The sequence below is a fragment of the Gouania willdenowi genome, chromosome 22, assembly GCF_900634775.1.
Source record: "Gouania willdenowi chromosome 22, fGouWil2.1, whole genome shotgun sequence".
NCBI lineage: Eukaryota > Metazoa > Chordata > Actinopteri > Blenniiformes > Gobiesocidae > Gouania > Gouania willdenowi.
Window position 1 is genome coordinate 23,341,558 of NC_041065.1, and position 13,950 is coordinate 23,355,507.

At 36.4% G+C, this 13,950-nt stretch overlaps 1 protein-coding gene across 1 annotated transcript; it reads right to left on the reverse strand.

Moving 5' to 3' along the window:
* Window positions 1-1,532: 1,532 nt before the first annotated feature.
* Window positions 1,533-11,450, reverse strand: ppp1r14d (protein phosphatase 1 regulatory inhibitor subunit 14D). Its single transcript, XM_028438252.1, has 4 exons — window positions 10,936-11,450; window positions 3,276-3,356; window positions 2,024-2,056; window positions 1,533-1,939 (listed from the first exon to the last, which is right to left on the reverse strand). Exons 1-4 carry the CDS (start codon window positions 11,113-11,115, stop codon window positions 1,871-1,873), a joined length of 363 nt encoding a protein of 120 aa, XP_028294053.1. The 5' UTR covers window positions 11,116-11,450; the 3' UTR covers window positions 1,533-1,870.
* Window positions 11,451-13,950: the final 2,500 nt, after the last annotated feature.

The following is a 13,950-nucleotide window of genomic DNA, read 5'->3' on the forward strand; positions in this document are numbered from 1 at the left end:
CTCTGTTTCTAAGTCCCCTTGTGTATGACAGAGAGAAGGCCAGAGTGCTGTTCCATCAGCGTGCATTACCGTCTTGCTAAACGAAAACGAACCATAATTACAGCTTCCTCCGGGGGCTCACTCCATTAGAGTTTGCATGGAAGCCTTTCCTCTGTGTTTGCCTTTTCTGGCCATGTCACACACCACACCACAGACAGGAAATGGATGAGGATAATAGGTTCTCACTTAATGGAGCATCCTGCTGCTGATTTCACAGTGTTTACTCCCATGTTTTACTCGACAACGTCTCTTTTATCTGCACTGCCCTGCAGAGGAAATATAAGGAAGAGCAACTTATTTGTGAGAAGCAACAGAGTTGCAAGTCTGGAGGTAATATGGTGACTAGTGGAGTAAACCATTTCACCCACTCTAATCTAGACTTTTTGTCAGACACACTAATGGCCAACATAAAAAAGGTTTTCATGCAAAAAGAGAAAACCCTCATATCCTGTTTTTTGCATCTGAACTTATTAAAGCTTCTGGAGATTAAAGAAAAGAAAAGAAAATCAGATAAATCCATATTTTATAGCACAACGATCAATAAATCAAAGATCATTTTCTTGAAATGTTGAAATTGCTATTTGGAAGTTTATTTTGATCTCCACTGTAAACACAAATTTTTGACATTGTTAGAAAAGTTTTGCATTGCATTGTGGGATGTGGAGTCCTGTAGACGGATGCACAGAAGTGTTCAATTCATTCGTTCTATGACTTCTTGTGTTTCTTTGCCAATTTTGTATTAAGTATGAAATGAATTATTGCCAAACATCCAAAAAATGTCCATGTTTAGGGAGGGAATATTTATTTTAAGAGAATTATAATTTTAAACAACCAACCATTCAAGTCGAAAAAAAAAAAAAAAAAGTATGTGCATCTCTGTTTCTATTAAGTTATGGAATAAATTAGGTGAAGATATCAAAATGTGCACAACATTGAAACAATTTAAAATCAACAATATAGCAGTTCTCTGCTATAGAGAACTGGACAGCTTATTTCATACCTCTTTTAAAATGATTTATATAGATAGTTTGTATTTAAGGCTAATTTATAATCAAGTTAAATGGATTCGTATCGATATGTGTAAGTTCCAAAATTAAAATGTGACAATTTGCAGAAACTTTCAGTCTGAAAACACCAGAAATGTGTTGGGAAGTGACTTTGGCAGAGTTTTTGGGGTCAAACATGAGAAATTGCAGTAGGAATGAAGTAAAAAGCACTTTTATGCATCCTTCTACTGGACTTTACATCCCATAATGCAATGTACAAAACTTTTCTAACAACGTCAATAACATTGTGTTTACAGTGGAGATCGAAACTAATTTCCGAGCAGCAATTTGAACGTTTAACATCTTTTTATGAGCAAATAATCTCTAATTTATTGATCTACACTAAGTCTTGATCTGATAAAGAAACATTACACAATCTGATGTCAGTCAGCTGTTTATACATTTCCCTCACCTTACATCCAAGCCTATTATAAACCATCAACAGCCTTTTTTTTTTTTTTTTTTGAAAATGTCTCATTTTTATTTCAACATCGCTATCCAAACAAAATACTTATGTACATACATAGGCAACTTAAAATGTACAGACCTCCACAAAAACAGTCCGTCCGAGCAATGTTCAACTTTTATCACTTGTATGTTGTTGGTATGTTAATGACAGCCAACATGTTAGCAGTCCAAATAATAATATGAACAATTAAAAAAAAAAAAAGTGAATGCTCTGGTGTTTGACTGATTAAGCCCAGTTTACCTACAAGCATCCAAACACAACAGACAGGAGGATAAGAGGCTCCTCATTGTATCCATACCGTAGCCATCATCTATAGCTATTTCTTCAGAGGACCTGACATCTTACGTAGACCTTTTATCCTGTAGAGCAGCCCATTGATAAAATCCTAGAAAATAAACATAAAATTGACTTATATTTCAATGTAATTGCATTTCTAAACTTGAGTGATATCACAAATAATTGGTCTCACTTCTTTTGGTTTTCCACACTCCTGCAGCAACTCCTGACAAAAGATACAAAGCAGAAACTTCAGTCAGTGCAGATATTACGACACTAAAAACCAACAAAGGTCAAGTGTCTGCTGGTCCACTACTACACACTGTAAATGCTCGTCTGCGTATTAAGGTGTGGAAAAAATTAATGATTAAAGTGTTGGAGTTGCTTATCTGCTGCCAAATTACATCTTAAATCATATGTCAAACTCGAGGCCCGGGGGCCAAAACCAGCCCTTTATAGCAGTGGTTCTTAAACTATTTTGGCTCAAGTACCCCCATTCTCTGATTTTTGTATCAAAGTACCCCTTTGTCCATATACAACAATAGAGCATAGTGATGGAGTGCTAACAACACACATTTTAAAGAATCTAACTTTGTAAATAAGTGGAATGAAGCAGTTTTTAGTGTTTCCTGTATAGATTTATTTCTACAGTTTTTCAATATTTCCGGTCATCTCCCATCTGGTGTGGGACCCTTGTCTTTTCAGTTCATGTTCTAATCAAGATCATTTTCATCATTATTATTATGATAATTTTTAGGCTAAAGTACACATTTTAAAATCCACATTTTTATTAATGCTTTTATTTGTGAATTTTCCACTCTCTCTCAAGTACTCCCTGTAATGCCACCACGTACCCCCATTTGAGAAACACTGCTTTAGAGCATCAAATTCAGCCCGCTTGATAAAGTAAAAACGATAGAAAAAAGATGAAACATTTTATAGATATCTCTGCCCCTCCAAATACAAAAAAAAAATCTATTAAAATCCACTATACTGTTTTTGCAAAGCTCAGTTTCCAGTTATTTTATCACATGAAGGCAGTCATTTTTCATCTCAAATTGTCAAAAGAACTTGATTTTTCCAAAATCTGGCACATTTTCCTCAAATTATTCCATGAAGTGTTCCTAAAATCAGGGAAATTGAAGTGAAGATCCTGCAGGGACTGATACACTTGGTCATTTATATATAATTTATGTGGAAAGGCAAACCAGGGCACATTATTGTTGAATTTTCTGTTTTTCCCACCTAAAATGTGTGGCCCACTCAAACTGGTCCGTATTTGTCCCCTAAACTAAAATGAGTTTGACACTCCTGGTTTAAAGAGACAATGAAAATAACCTGATGTAAATGTTTTTAGTGCTTCCAAACAGATAGACGGTACATACAGTGTTACAAACTGTTTTGTGAGTAATGGAGTGATGTGTATGTGTGTCGTGTTATCTTACATGCAGCCGTGTTCTCTGGCCTTCGTCCGACAGCTCCAGGAGCTCGTCTATGTCAATTTCTAATTCTGGGATTTCCTCCTCCTGTGGAAAGCAAAAGAGAAAATAATAAGTAAACTGTTACCATTGCACTGCCTTGCTCGTTCTTGTTTTGTCAATATGCTACAAAATACTTATGGTAACAATGTCCAGTCCACACTCAGAGAGAGAGAGAATGAAATAAGTGATTATTTTAGTATTTCACAGATTTTAGGAAAGAATGTTTTTAAGTAAAAATATAGGGAATGTGTGATGATGTGATAAATGTAGAGCAAAGTGGCAGTTTGAGGTCAGGCTAGCTTAGCTTAAGGATGGTCTAACATGCTGAGAATGTGCTCAGTCATGACCAAGAAATAGTTTACAGCTAAATATGACATTTATCTCAGAAAAAAGCAGAGGCGAAAGTAACAGATTATAACTTACTTGTATTTAAGTATGTTTTAAAAGAAGTAATTTGTTACATTTCTACACAAAACCATCACTGAGTGAATTAGAATTTTTTTGTTTTAAAATGATCAACAGACATTGTGAAACTACAAAAAAAAAGGACCAGACAGCAGTACAATCAAATGTATCACATCATAGCGCCAAAACAACATTGAATGCTGGTTATTTTCTCACTTTTAGGGTTCCTAAATGTATCTGTACATTGAGCCTGTTCATTTTTTTTCCATTATGAATTTAATTAAATTTAGGGGTGTCCCGATCCGATATCAGTACGACATTAGCCTGAAAACGAATATCGGATTCAAATTTACCAATATATTTGTTTTGTTTTTTTTTCCATTATTTTTTAATTTATTTTATTCAATTGTAGAATCCTGTAAATATTATGTTGAAGGTTCAAATGTATGTAACCAATTGGTTATTAATAAATGGGTCAGTTTTTCTCATACCTACTGTTGCTGACTATTGTTCTCTGTTTGAGTGACATCACTTGTTCAAGCCTTTTCTAACATTCCACGCTACCAAATAATTAAGTGTTTTTTATTTAATTAAAAAAAAAAGAAAAATGTAAATGTATGATTCATGCTGATGTCGGATTAATATCGGTATCGGCCGATACGCAAGGCTGCAATATTGGTATCATAACGGAAATGAAAAAGCTGTATCGGGACGTCCCTAATTAAATTAATTGGTGTTATTTTATGTGAAAAGGAAATGTACATTTTGACAAATCTTTTATTTTCTACAGATGCCTTTGTGGAAAATAGATTAAGTTCCAATTGTGCAAGATTTGGTCTCTTCCTTGATGTTTACTGTATGCAAGGAAACCATGGCAAGATTTATTACCAATAAGAAGACATCGTCATCAACATCCTCCGCCTGATTGGTTGTCTTTATAATCGCAACCTTTTCCTAAATGTCCAAATTCTAAGAACTCAGATGTGTACATAACAAAATATTATCACACCAGAATATAAAATGACTAACTATATCTTAAACAATGTGCAAGAAAAGCTGTCCCCTTTGAAGATACCTCGACCAGAGTAAAGAAAAACTGCACAAGGGCAATAACTCCGAAAAAATTAATTGTGCACTTCTCATTTTCGAACTCCATCGAGGTATTGATACCCTGAAGCCACACACCGAATTTGGTTATCCTGTCTTAAACAGTTTCTGAGAAAAGCTGTCCACTTCAACTTAAACGGACGGACGCACGGAGCTCAAACCTATATCCCCTTTCCACACTTTGTGGCGGGGGATAATAAACATGGTGGGTGAAAGTAACTACAAACTTTTACTTCAAATACTTTTTAATTCAGCTACTTTTTACTTGTATTTGAGTACTTTATGTATGACTTACTTGTACTTGTGTACAATTTCAATCAAGTAATCATACTTTTACTTGAGTAGCATATATTAATACTCTTTACACATCTGGGGGAAAAAAAAGAGTCATTTTTTGTTCTGTTTTAACCAGGGAGCAAGGCATTAGAATAAAAGTAAAGTGTAGTTAAATAACTCTTATCTAATGTATATGATGACCCACATCCCAAGCATCACAGACCACGTCCCAGCACACACTCTTTGCTTATTAAGACAATAAAGCACTGTAATCACTTCATGTCAAAGCTCTTAATACATTTCAACCACATTTTCAGAGAGACTGATGAGTGCTGGTGGAGGGTTCCTGCACACACACACATCCCTGAAGTCAGCAGCAGCAGCAGCAGACTCACATTGACAAGTGTGGCCTCTTTTTTTTTTCTTCTGAGGAACATTTTACGGTTGGGGAGTTTTCATAGCTCGCACAGATGAGAGGAAAGCTAATCAATGTGGAAGTGCTGAGCGTCGGAATAGACAGGCCCACCTTCAGAATCCCCCATGGCCCCTTGAATTGATGCATGATGCCAGATTGGGCCCTGTGTGCTTTTGCTGATGTCTGCAGGAATACAGCAGGGCTGAATGGGCGCTTTATTTCTGAGTGAATTTACGATTTTGGTCCGTGCTCTGTCTCTGTGTTGCCTTTTGTTTATTTGCCCTCCTGTAAAAGCCTGTCAAAGTTAATATACTGAGATGTAATAAATCCATAAATCTGGATGTTTCAAAATTGGTTTTATAAATCAAGCATAAATGACATAATCAGTCCTTTTGGCAGAAAAAATGGAATTGCTTTTTTTTTTTTTTTTTTTTTTTTTTTAACTTGTTCTATTTGTTGGACATTGTTTAGTAGTAGAGATGGGTGATATTATAGGCCTGCTTACAGTATACTGCAGTATTTGTCGAATTGCAATACATGGGTATCGTTTTTTTCCCTCTGTTGTATTTATTTTCTAATTTCTTGAAACTTTTTAAAAAATAAATATGGATTTTTTTTCATTGGCTGAAATAGTTTTCCTGTTTTGCACAGATGATGTTTTTTGTGGAATACACCCAGTGGGCATCACAATAAAAGTAGGCTTAATGTGTTTGTTCCATGGAGATGAATAAAATGTGAACTAAAATGAGAAATTAAATTTTGGCATATCGGATAATTACAAAAATATAATATTGAACATCTCTATTTTAGATCACTTTGATCTTGAAAAAAAGAAATAAATACCAACACATCGACTATTTTAAGAAACCTTTTTGGGGCACTGAAATGTATTAAAAATTTATATTATATATTGTTGACTCTAGCAGCGCATCAACTGAAAGTCTTGTATTGCATGTGCAAATATTTATTAACATTACTCTTTTTATTTATTAAAATAAAAGACTAAACCAAACCTTACCTAGTTTCTTAATAAGAAAATATGTGTAACTGGTTTGTGTAAATGTGGAAAAGAGTCCAACAAAACAGAGAGCACATTGTGAGTCTATTAAACATATTTGCCCATATTATTATCCCCCGCCACAAATGTGGCGGGGGATAATAAGGCGTCCGTACGTCTGTTTGTCCAAATTCTGTGTCTGGTTTCAGGGTATCAATACCTTGATGGAGTTCGAAAATGAGAAGCACGCAATTCTTTTTTACGGAATTTCTTCCCGTTGTTCCGTTTTTTTTTTTACTCTGTTCCAGGTATCTTCAAAAGGGTTTCTCAGAAACCATTTAAGATAGGATAACCAAATTCGGTGTGTGGCTTCAGGATATCCATACCTTAATGGAGTTCGAAATTGAGAAATGTGCAATTATTTCTTCCGGAGCTATTGCCCTTGTGCTGTTTTTTTTTTTACTCTGTTCGATGTATCTTCAAAGGGGACAGGTTTTCTTAGAAAATGGTTAAGATAGTAGATTTTAGATTCTGATGTGATAATATTTTCTTATGTATACATCTATGTTCGATTTAGGACATTAAGGAAAAGGTTGTGAGATATAATGAGAACCAATATGGCGGGGGATGTTGATGACTATGTCTTCTTGTTGAGCACATGCAGGCTACCTTTTTCCTGCCTGAGGCATGAACCTGACAAAGTTTAGAGTAACAGGGTTGGTAAGATCTAACAATCCAGGTCTGGACTCATTTGACTCTAATACAAACTGGGACCATTGTGAAACTCTTTTAAGTAATCTTTTAAACCTACAGTATTTTGTCAGATTTCTTAAGTCTATTTCAAGTCATCATTTTCACACGGTTTCTCTGTTTCAAAATATTTTCCAAAGGTGTGAAGTCGGTAACAGTTTGCAGGCCCTTCCAGTCTCAGGCAGCCCTCATATGAATTAGACATATGTCTAAATAATTCAGACGGTGACACAGGGGACGAACGGGCGGTAAATGCTTCCACGCGGAAGACTTGCAGAACCAACAGTGTAACCTTCCCCGGCATGCAAAATTAATTAGACGTCAGTGCACATGGATGACCCACTGCTAATTCCATAGCAGAGACCGACATGAACCTTTAGTTTACTTCTGCGCCCAGGCATGTCTTAAGGTGATGTTTTTGTAGAAAACAGTGAACACTTGTTATGTAAACATGTGCTTGTGATTTATTTTCCATTTGATAGTTGAAGAAAAGAAAACCATGCTCTCCATGTTGTATGTAATATTAATATTCTGCATGATTTTAATGGTTTTCCTGGAACTAAAACATGACACGATGAACTGATGAGAAACATTTGTGTGTTTGAGACGAGATCAAAAGAGCAGATGGAAGAACTCTTTTGATTGGTTTTCGTAAACCAGACTTTCTCGTTTAGTCTAATGGGATTTATTCTATCTTAGAGCTGGGTAATATATCAGGATTCAAGATATATCGAGTTTTCTATATTAGTAACGTAAAAAATTACAATCTCGCCTATATCGAGATATAGCTTTCTTTTTTTTTTACTTGTTTTTATTCATACAATCACAATTATTTAATATTATTCTTAGAATACAGTCGAACAGTGCCCTTTACAATTTTTAAACATTTTTAAAATTTGTTTTATAGCTTATTTTGTATTAAAATAGTCGTTTTAGGGTCGCTGCTTTCGCTACTTCTCAGAACAGCATGAAAAAGACAGTTAGATGGATTACTGAGTACGCCCTAACCTTCACCTGAACAAACCGCACTGCAGAACTCACTCACACGTGCTGTCCCTTAGAGGAGAAAAAACAAAAGTGGCACATATTGTGCAGCTGTTTGTTGCATTTTTCAGCAGCAAATTGAACCCAGAATTGTTTTCTGGTGATTGATTTATACCGTATGTCGACATTTTGAAAAAAAATATTGAAAAATTAGTTTTGGTCCATCACCCTCCCAGCCCTATTCTATCCCAAGCTTCACTAACAGGGCAACTATTATCAATGGTAAGGATCCTGCATTAAATAAAGCTTTTAAGTGCTGTGATACAGCAAAAAAAAAAAAATCTGTATTTTGATGCTATTTTGGATAATGAGGTGGTAAAAAAAAATCATCTACAGCACCAGCTGAGCTTAGTGCTAATTGACTTCCTTCCTGTCAACAACACACTCTAAATGAATTCCTTGTCAGCTAAATGTACATGACTGCTCATGCTGTGCAAATCCCATGAGGATGCCAGGTCACTTTACAGCCAAGGGTTTATTGTGGTTTCAAAACATAATAAATGGGAGGAAACTACTTTTTCTCCTCTGTGATGTCATCTGATCATCATCATCGAGATGCTCACGCTCCTCTAATCTCCCTGTACCACATTGGCTCTGGTGGGCAACAAGATATCTGTTACCATGGTTTCCCCTCTGAGAAAGCTGCGTAAATCAATATACTGTAGAGCCTGTGACATAATTGGATTGTACCCCGCTCTGTGGGAGTGCTGTGTTGTTGTATATGTGTGTGTTTGTGTGTAAGATGGATGATGTTTCATCGTTATCCCCAGTGCATTTAAAAATGTAAGCATCCCATATAATCACACCAAGTAAACAGTTGAGTGCATATATCTGTCCTGTTTTTCATGTTTTTTGTTTTGCTGTCATTTGTACGATCTGCTGAGTGACTGTGGGAGAATGTGTAAACACTCGCAGTGACACAAGGTGAAATGATGACATAATGTTCCACATGTCAATCTAATAGCAGGACAGAGAATAACCCTGTGAAGTCCTGTCATTTTACTGCTATGGATTAATCTCGTTTTCAACAAAATGTGCTTTATTGTTGCCACTAGGATGAAATCCTTTGCTGCATTCATCGCCCTGTGTGAAATCCTTATGTAATTGTCTGAATTGTTCATTGCACCATATGGTAAGCACATGTTGGAAGTGATCAGTGTGTTTTGTGTGTGTGTGTGTGTGTGTGTGTGTGTGTGTGTGTGTGTGTGTGTGTGTGTGTGTGTGTGTGTGTGTGTGTGTGTGTGTGTGTGTGTGTGTGTGTGTGTGTGTGTGTGTGTGTGTGTGTGTGTGTGTGTGTGTGTGTGTGTGTGTGTGTGTGTGGTTACAATATGCTTCCTAATGTGACTTCTACATCACATCTCTGCAGAATAATGTCCCGGCTGTGGCAGAGCACTGCTGTGCACAGTGTTCAACTGACAATGCAATGACGTTAATGACACATGAGGGCATCTGTGCCAAAAAGTGCAACCATAATGTTTTTTTCTGAAAATGCCGATATACAATATATATCTCGATAATTTTTATTCAAAAGACCAGAAAGACAATTCAGGGTTAAATTTGCTGACGTATAATGCTACACAGGCTAAAATGACATCACAGTGCTTTAAGATTGGTAATTAAAAAAAAAAAAAACTTGTGCGTGTATCACAAACATTGGGCAACTAGTGGACCCAAAAGTAAATACACAAAATTAACACAAAAACACAAATAAACAATTAGACAAAAGAACAACAACACAAATACCTAATATTATAACAAAATCTTAAAAAAGAGAAAAAAAATGCACAATGGCACAACAAAATTACATAAATGAATAACAAAAATACACACAAATAAATGTAGAAATACACAAAAAAACAACAAAAATACTTAATAGGACACAGAAAGAAAAAATGCACAATGGGAGAACAAAAATCAAGGAACAACATACATACCAAAAATAAATAAATAAATAAAAATACACAAAAAGACTCAGAAAGACATAAATACATAGGACATCAAAATACACAATGACACTGGGACATTTATTAACAAACAGCAGCACAATATTTGCTACTTTTGCTATTTTTCTCCTGAAAGGGACAGCACGTGTGAGTGAGTTCTGTAGTGTGGCTCGTTTAGATCAGTGGTTCCCAAACTTTTTGTGCCCAAGGTACACCAAAGGACAAGTAAAAATCTGAAGGCACACCTGTTGGGCAAAATAGCTTTTATACCACGTGTTATCATTCATATCATGTACAATATCTGTAAATGTGCATAATTTTACTAATGCCAAATAAAATGTGACAAAGACAACTATATTACTCATGAAATATTTATTAACAAAATATTTAAAAAAAAAAAAAAAAAAATGAGGTGTAGAGTTTGCCTCTGTATTATGAAATGAGTGCATACAAAGTAGTAAATTAAAAAAATAATTTTTTTTGTGGGAACCACTGGTTTAGAGGAAGGCTGTTCTGCTAAAACAAGTGTTTTAAAACAAAATAAACTATACATACATATATATACACCCCCCACCTCTCCTTTGGATGTCTGTATCATTTCCCTTCCCATGATGGATCATAGCCAGCCTCAGTGCCTCCCTCCCTGTATAGTGCATCATCAGCCCTCACAGTGTAGAGCTGTCCTACCTCACAGTCAAACAGCTGGTGCAGCTGCTCGTCGATCCACTCCTCGATGTTCAGCCTCCTCTGCAGGTCCTTGCGGTTGTATTTCACTGTCAGCTTGCCCAGCTTGCGTTGCCCCGGCTCCTCTGTTTTGTTGGCAGTCTGAAACATCACCCTGGACTGGGTGCTGGGCTCTGACGCCATGGCTGCCACGGTCTCAGTGGAACCGTGGAGACACACAGACAGAACTGAGTCACAGACAGACAGACAGACAGACAGACAGGCTGTGACAGCCCAGCTCCTCTGCTCTGTCTCTTCCTCTGCGTGGTTTTTGCAGAGAGCTGTTGTTTCCACTCGTATCTCCTGTTATCTTGTTGAGTGTTGGTGCTCTCTGCCTTTAACTCTGGCTCTGGTTCAGCACTGCCTGTCCTCTCTCTCTCCCTCTCTCTTCTATCTCCTCCTCCTCCTCCTCCTCCTCCTCTTGCTACACCCACTGCTGCACTATCAGGAGGATGTATGGTAAGGAGATATGGCTCTCTGACTGTGTGGGTATGCATGCTTATGTGGATGTAGACTTCTCTTAGTGTGTACTTGCTTTGTGTCTTACGGCAGCTTGGGATCAAAGGTCAATTACAGCTATAAAAAGTTGAATAAGGGTGAGAGGACAATCCCTACAACCAGGTGGGGATGATTACTCATGTACTGCAGAGAATGCCCCCTAGTTTCTATTCTGGGATGGATATCGGCAACTTCTAAGGGCCACAAATCATGATAAGCCACAATATCAACATGTATCTCAGCATTTAGAATCATGAGCATTATTACATTAAAGAACAATGGCTTTGTTTTTGTGTTGTATATTTTTCTGTTGATTTGGTGCGTGTTTGGAGTAATTTTGTGTCCTTTTGGTGTCATTTTCTGAATTTGTGTTGTCCTTTTATGTGTTTTGTTTTGTGTATATTTCTGTCATTGTGTGTATTTTTGTGGGATTACTTTGTGGGCTGAGTAAAAACAGATCAAGGGCTGCATGTGGCCCCCGGACCATCAGTTGGCAACTTTTCTAAGATGAAAACCTATATTAAAAAAAAAATGTGTATAAAGTGCTTTTTGTTCTCTATATTCAGTTTTGTGACAGCTTCAAAAATATGCAATTCTTTGAAAACATAAACATTTAATTAATCCACTGAGTGAAAGAGAATAAACATAATATATTTTGCATGTACGGGAACTGTAAAGTGCCTTTGAATAGGCTACAGTATATTCCATCTATTAAAGCAAATGATCAGCAGTTGGTCCATGCAGTCAATGGCCTGGTATGAAATATGTGTGATTTAGTTTGGTTTTCAGGTCTCTCCTACAAGAGTGTCAAACAAAAAAACTCATTGGACCCAAACCCAAATTTATTCCAAAGGACAAATTTAAAATACAGTCATTAATCAAAGTACTTGCTATTTACTACAATAATAATCCACTCAATAGTGAATAAGTTTTAGGTCTTGTCTTGTTTGGCTTTGAAAGGAGGTGTTTTCATTTCATAATCATAAAATTTACTTTTAAGTTATAAATCTGCTCATTTTATTTTAACAATTATAAAATAAACACCTATGCTAACTTTTCACTGGAGTAGCACAGTTTGGAGTAATTTGTATGTTGCCCTAAATCTTAAAAGTTCTAGAATGATAGCTTTGTTATGTATTATAACATGTAATATGTTGAGGTTTCATTTATTAAGGAAATCCACTTTGATCTCCCGACATGTTTCGAGTGACAACCGCCCGTCTTCTACAGATCACTTTGATGTTTCCTTTGAAGTTTCCTTGACTTCTGCGAAATAATTCGAGCAATATTATTTTTATCTTCTTTTTTGAATAATATGTCAAGATTTTATTTATTCAGACAACTATTCCCCAGGAAATCTTCTTTGAGCTCCTCTTAGAGATTTTAGCCTCCGAGACAGAGTTTAGTTTTTCAATGGATGACAGAACGCTGTATTTGACTGTCTCGAGGTCAAATATCTTAAAACTGATGTTGTTTGAGAAGTCAAATATCAACAGCCCCAGGGTCACAAATTCATGGTATAAGCTGCAGGCGGCAAATATTACAGGTGAGATGAGAAAGTCAACAGGCTGCTGAGTTTCCACAGATCTAGTTACGGTGGGAATAATAGGCCTCAGGTTTTTTATTATGACAGGGATCGTCCATCGGCCATGACAGGACATGTTCACCCACTGATGCACCGTCTGTTACAAACACTGAATTATTAAAGGCCTTCGGCAGCTCAGCTTTCCAGGCCAACAAGTTAATTCAAACTGTTGCATGCTGCCTTGTCCTGCATCCCGAGGGTTGACCAGAAAACATGGCGCACACAGGTCGGAGAGTTGAGTTAGATGACCTTACGACCTCTGGTTTGTGACTCAATCTATAAGGAAATAAGTGATGGTTTGGTTTTATTTTTATTTATTTATTTGATTGGGACAGTGCATGTTAACGGACATACATGAATAAAAAAAATATATGAATGTAAACACGCCAGATTGTAGCCAGTGGCTAATTTAAATTTAAAGAGTTGACGGTTTGGTTTTCACCGCATGGAAATGATGTCACTTTTAATGACACCAAAGAATTTGTGTTGAACTTGTTTGTCACTTGTCAGCCGTCTTCTGACTAAACTTGGATGCTGTGACGAAAGAGAGACTTTTTTTTCTTCTTTTTACTAGTTGATACTGATCAGTTCCTGAATGATTCATCTGCTTACTCACAGTTGGTTGGATGACTCAGTGAAAACAACATTTGGTTCACATGTATGAAAAAAGCAATGAGAACTTTGGAAAATTAAAAAAAAAGGTTAAAAACACAATATTATATTTTAACATGTAACAAAAACCAGGACAAATGTTGTTTGACTTCTTCTTTTGATCCAGTGAGGTCATACTGCCACCTTCTGGATAAATCCTGAATAAGTAGCCAACACTGCCCAAGAGTTGACTGGAAGTCAAAGACAACGCTGATGTTTTATGAGTTTAGAATGATGACGTTTTT

What these genes read in the sequence shown, in the direction of transcription:
- ppp1r14d (XM_028438252.1), bottom strand. Translation starts at nt 11,115, where the DNA reads ATGGCGTCAGAGCCCAGCACCCAGTCCAGGGTGATGTTTCAGACTGCC. An exon ending in ACCAGCTGTTTGACTGTGAG is followed by an intron (nt 3,357 to 10,935) that starts GTAGGACAGCTC and finishes TGCTTTCCACAG; the next exon opens with GAGGAGGAAATCCCAGAATT. An exon ending in AGTGTGGAAAACCAAAAGAA is followed by an intron (nt 1,940 to 2,023) that starts GTGAGACCAATT and finishes TTTATTTTCTAG; the next exon opens with GATTTTATCAATGGGCTGCT.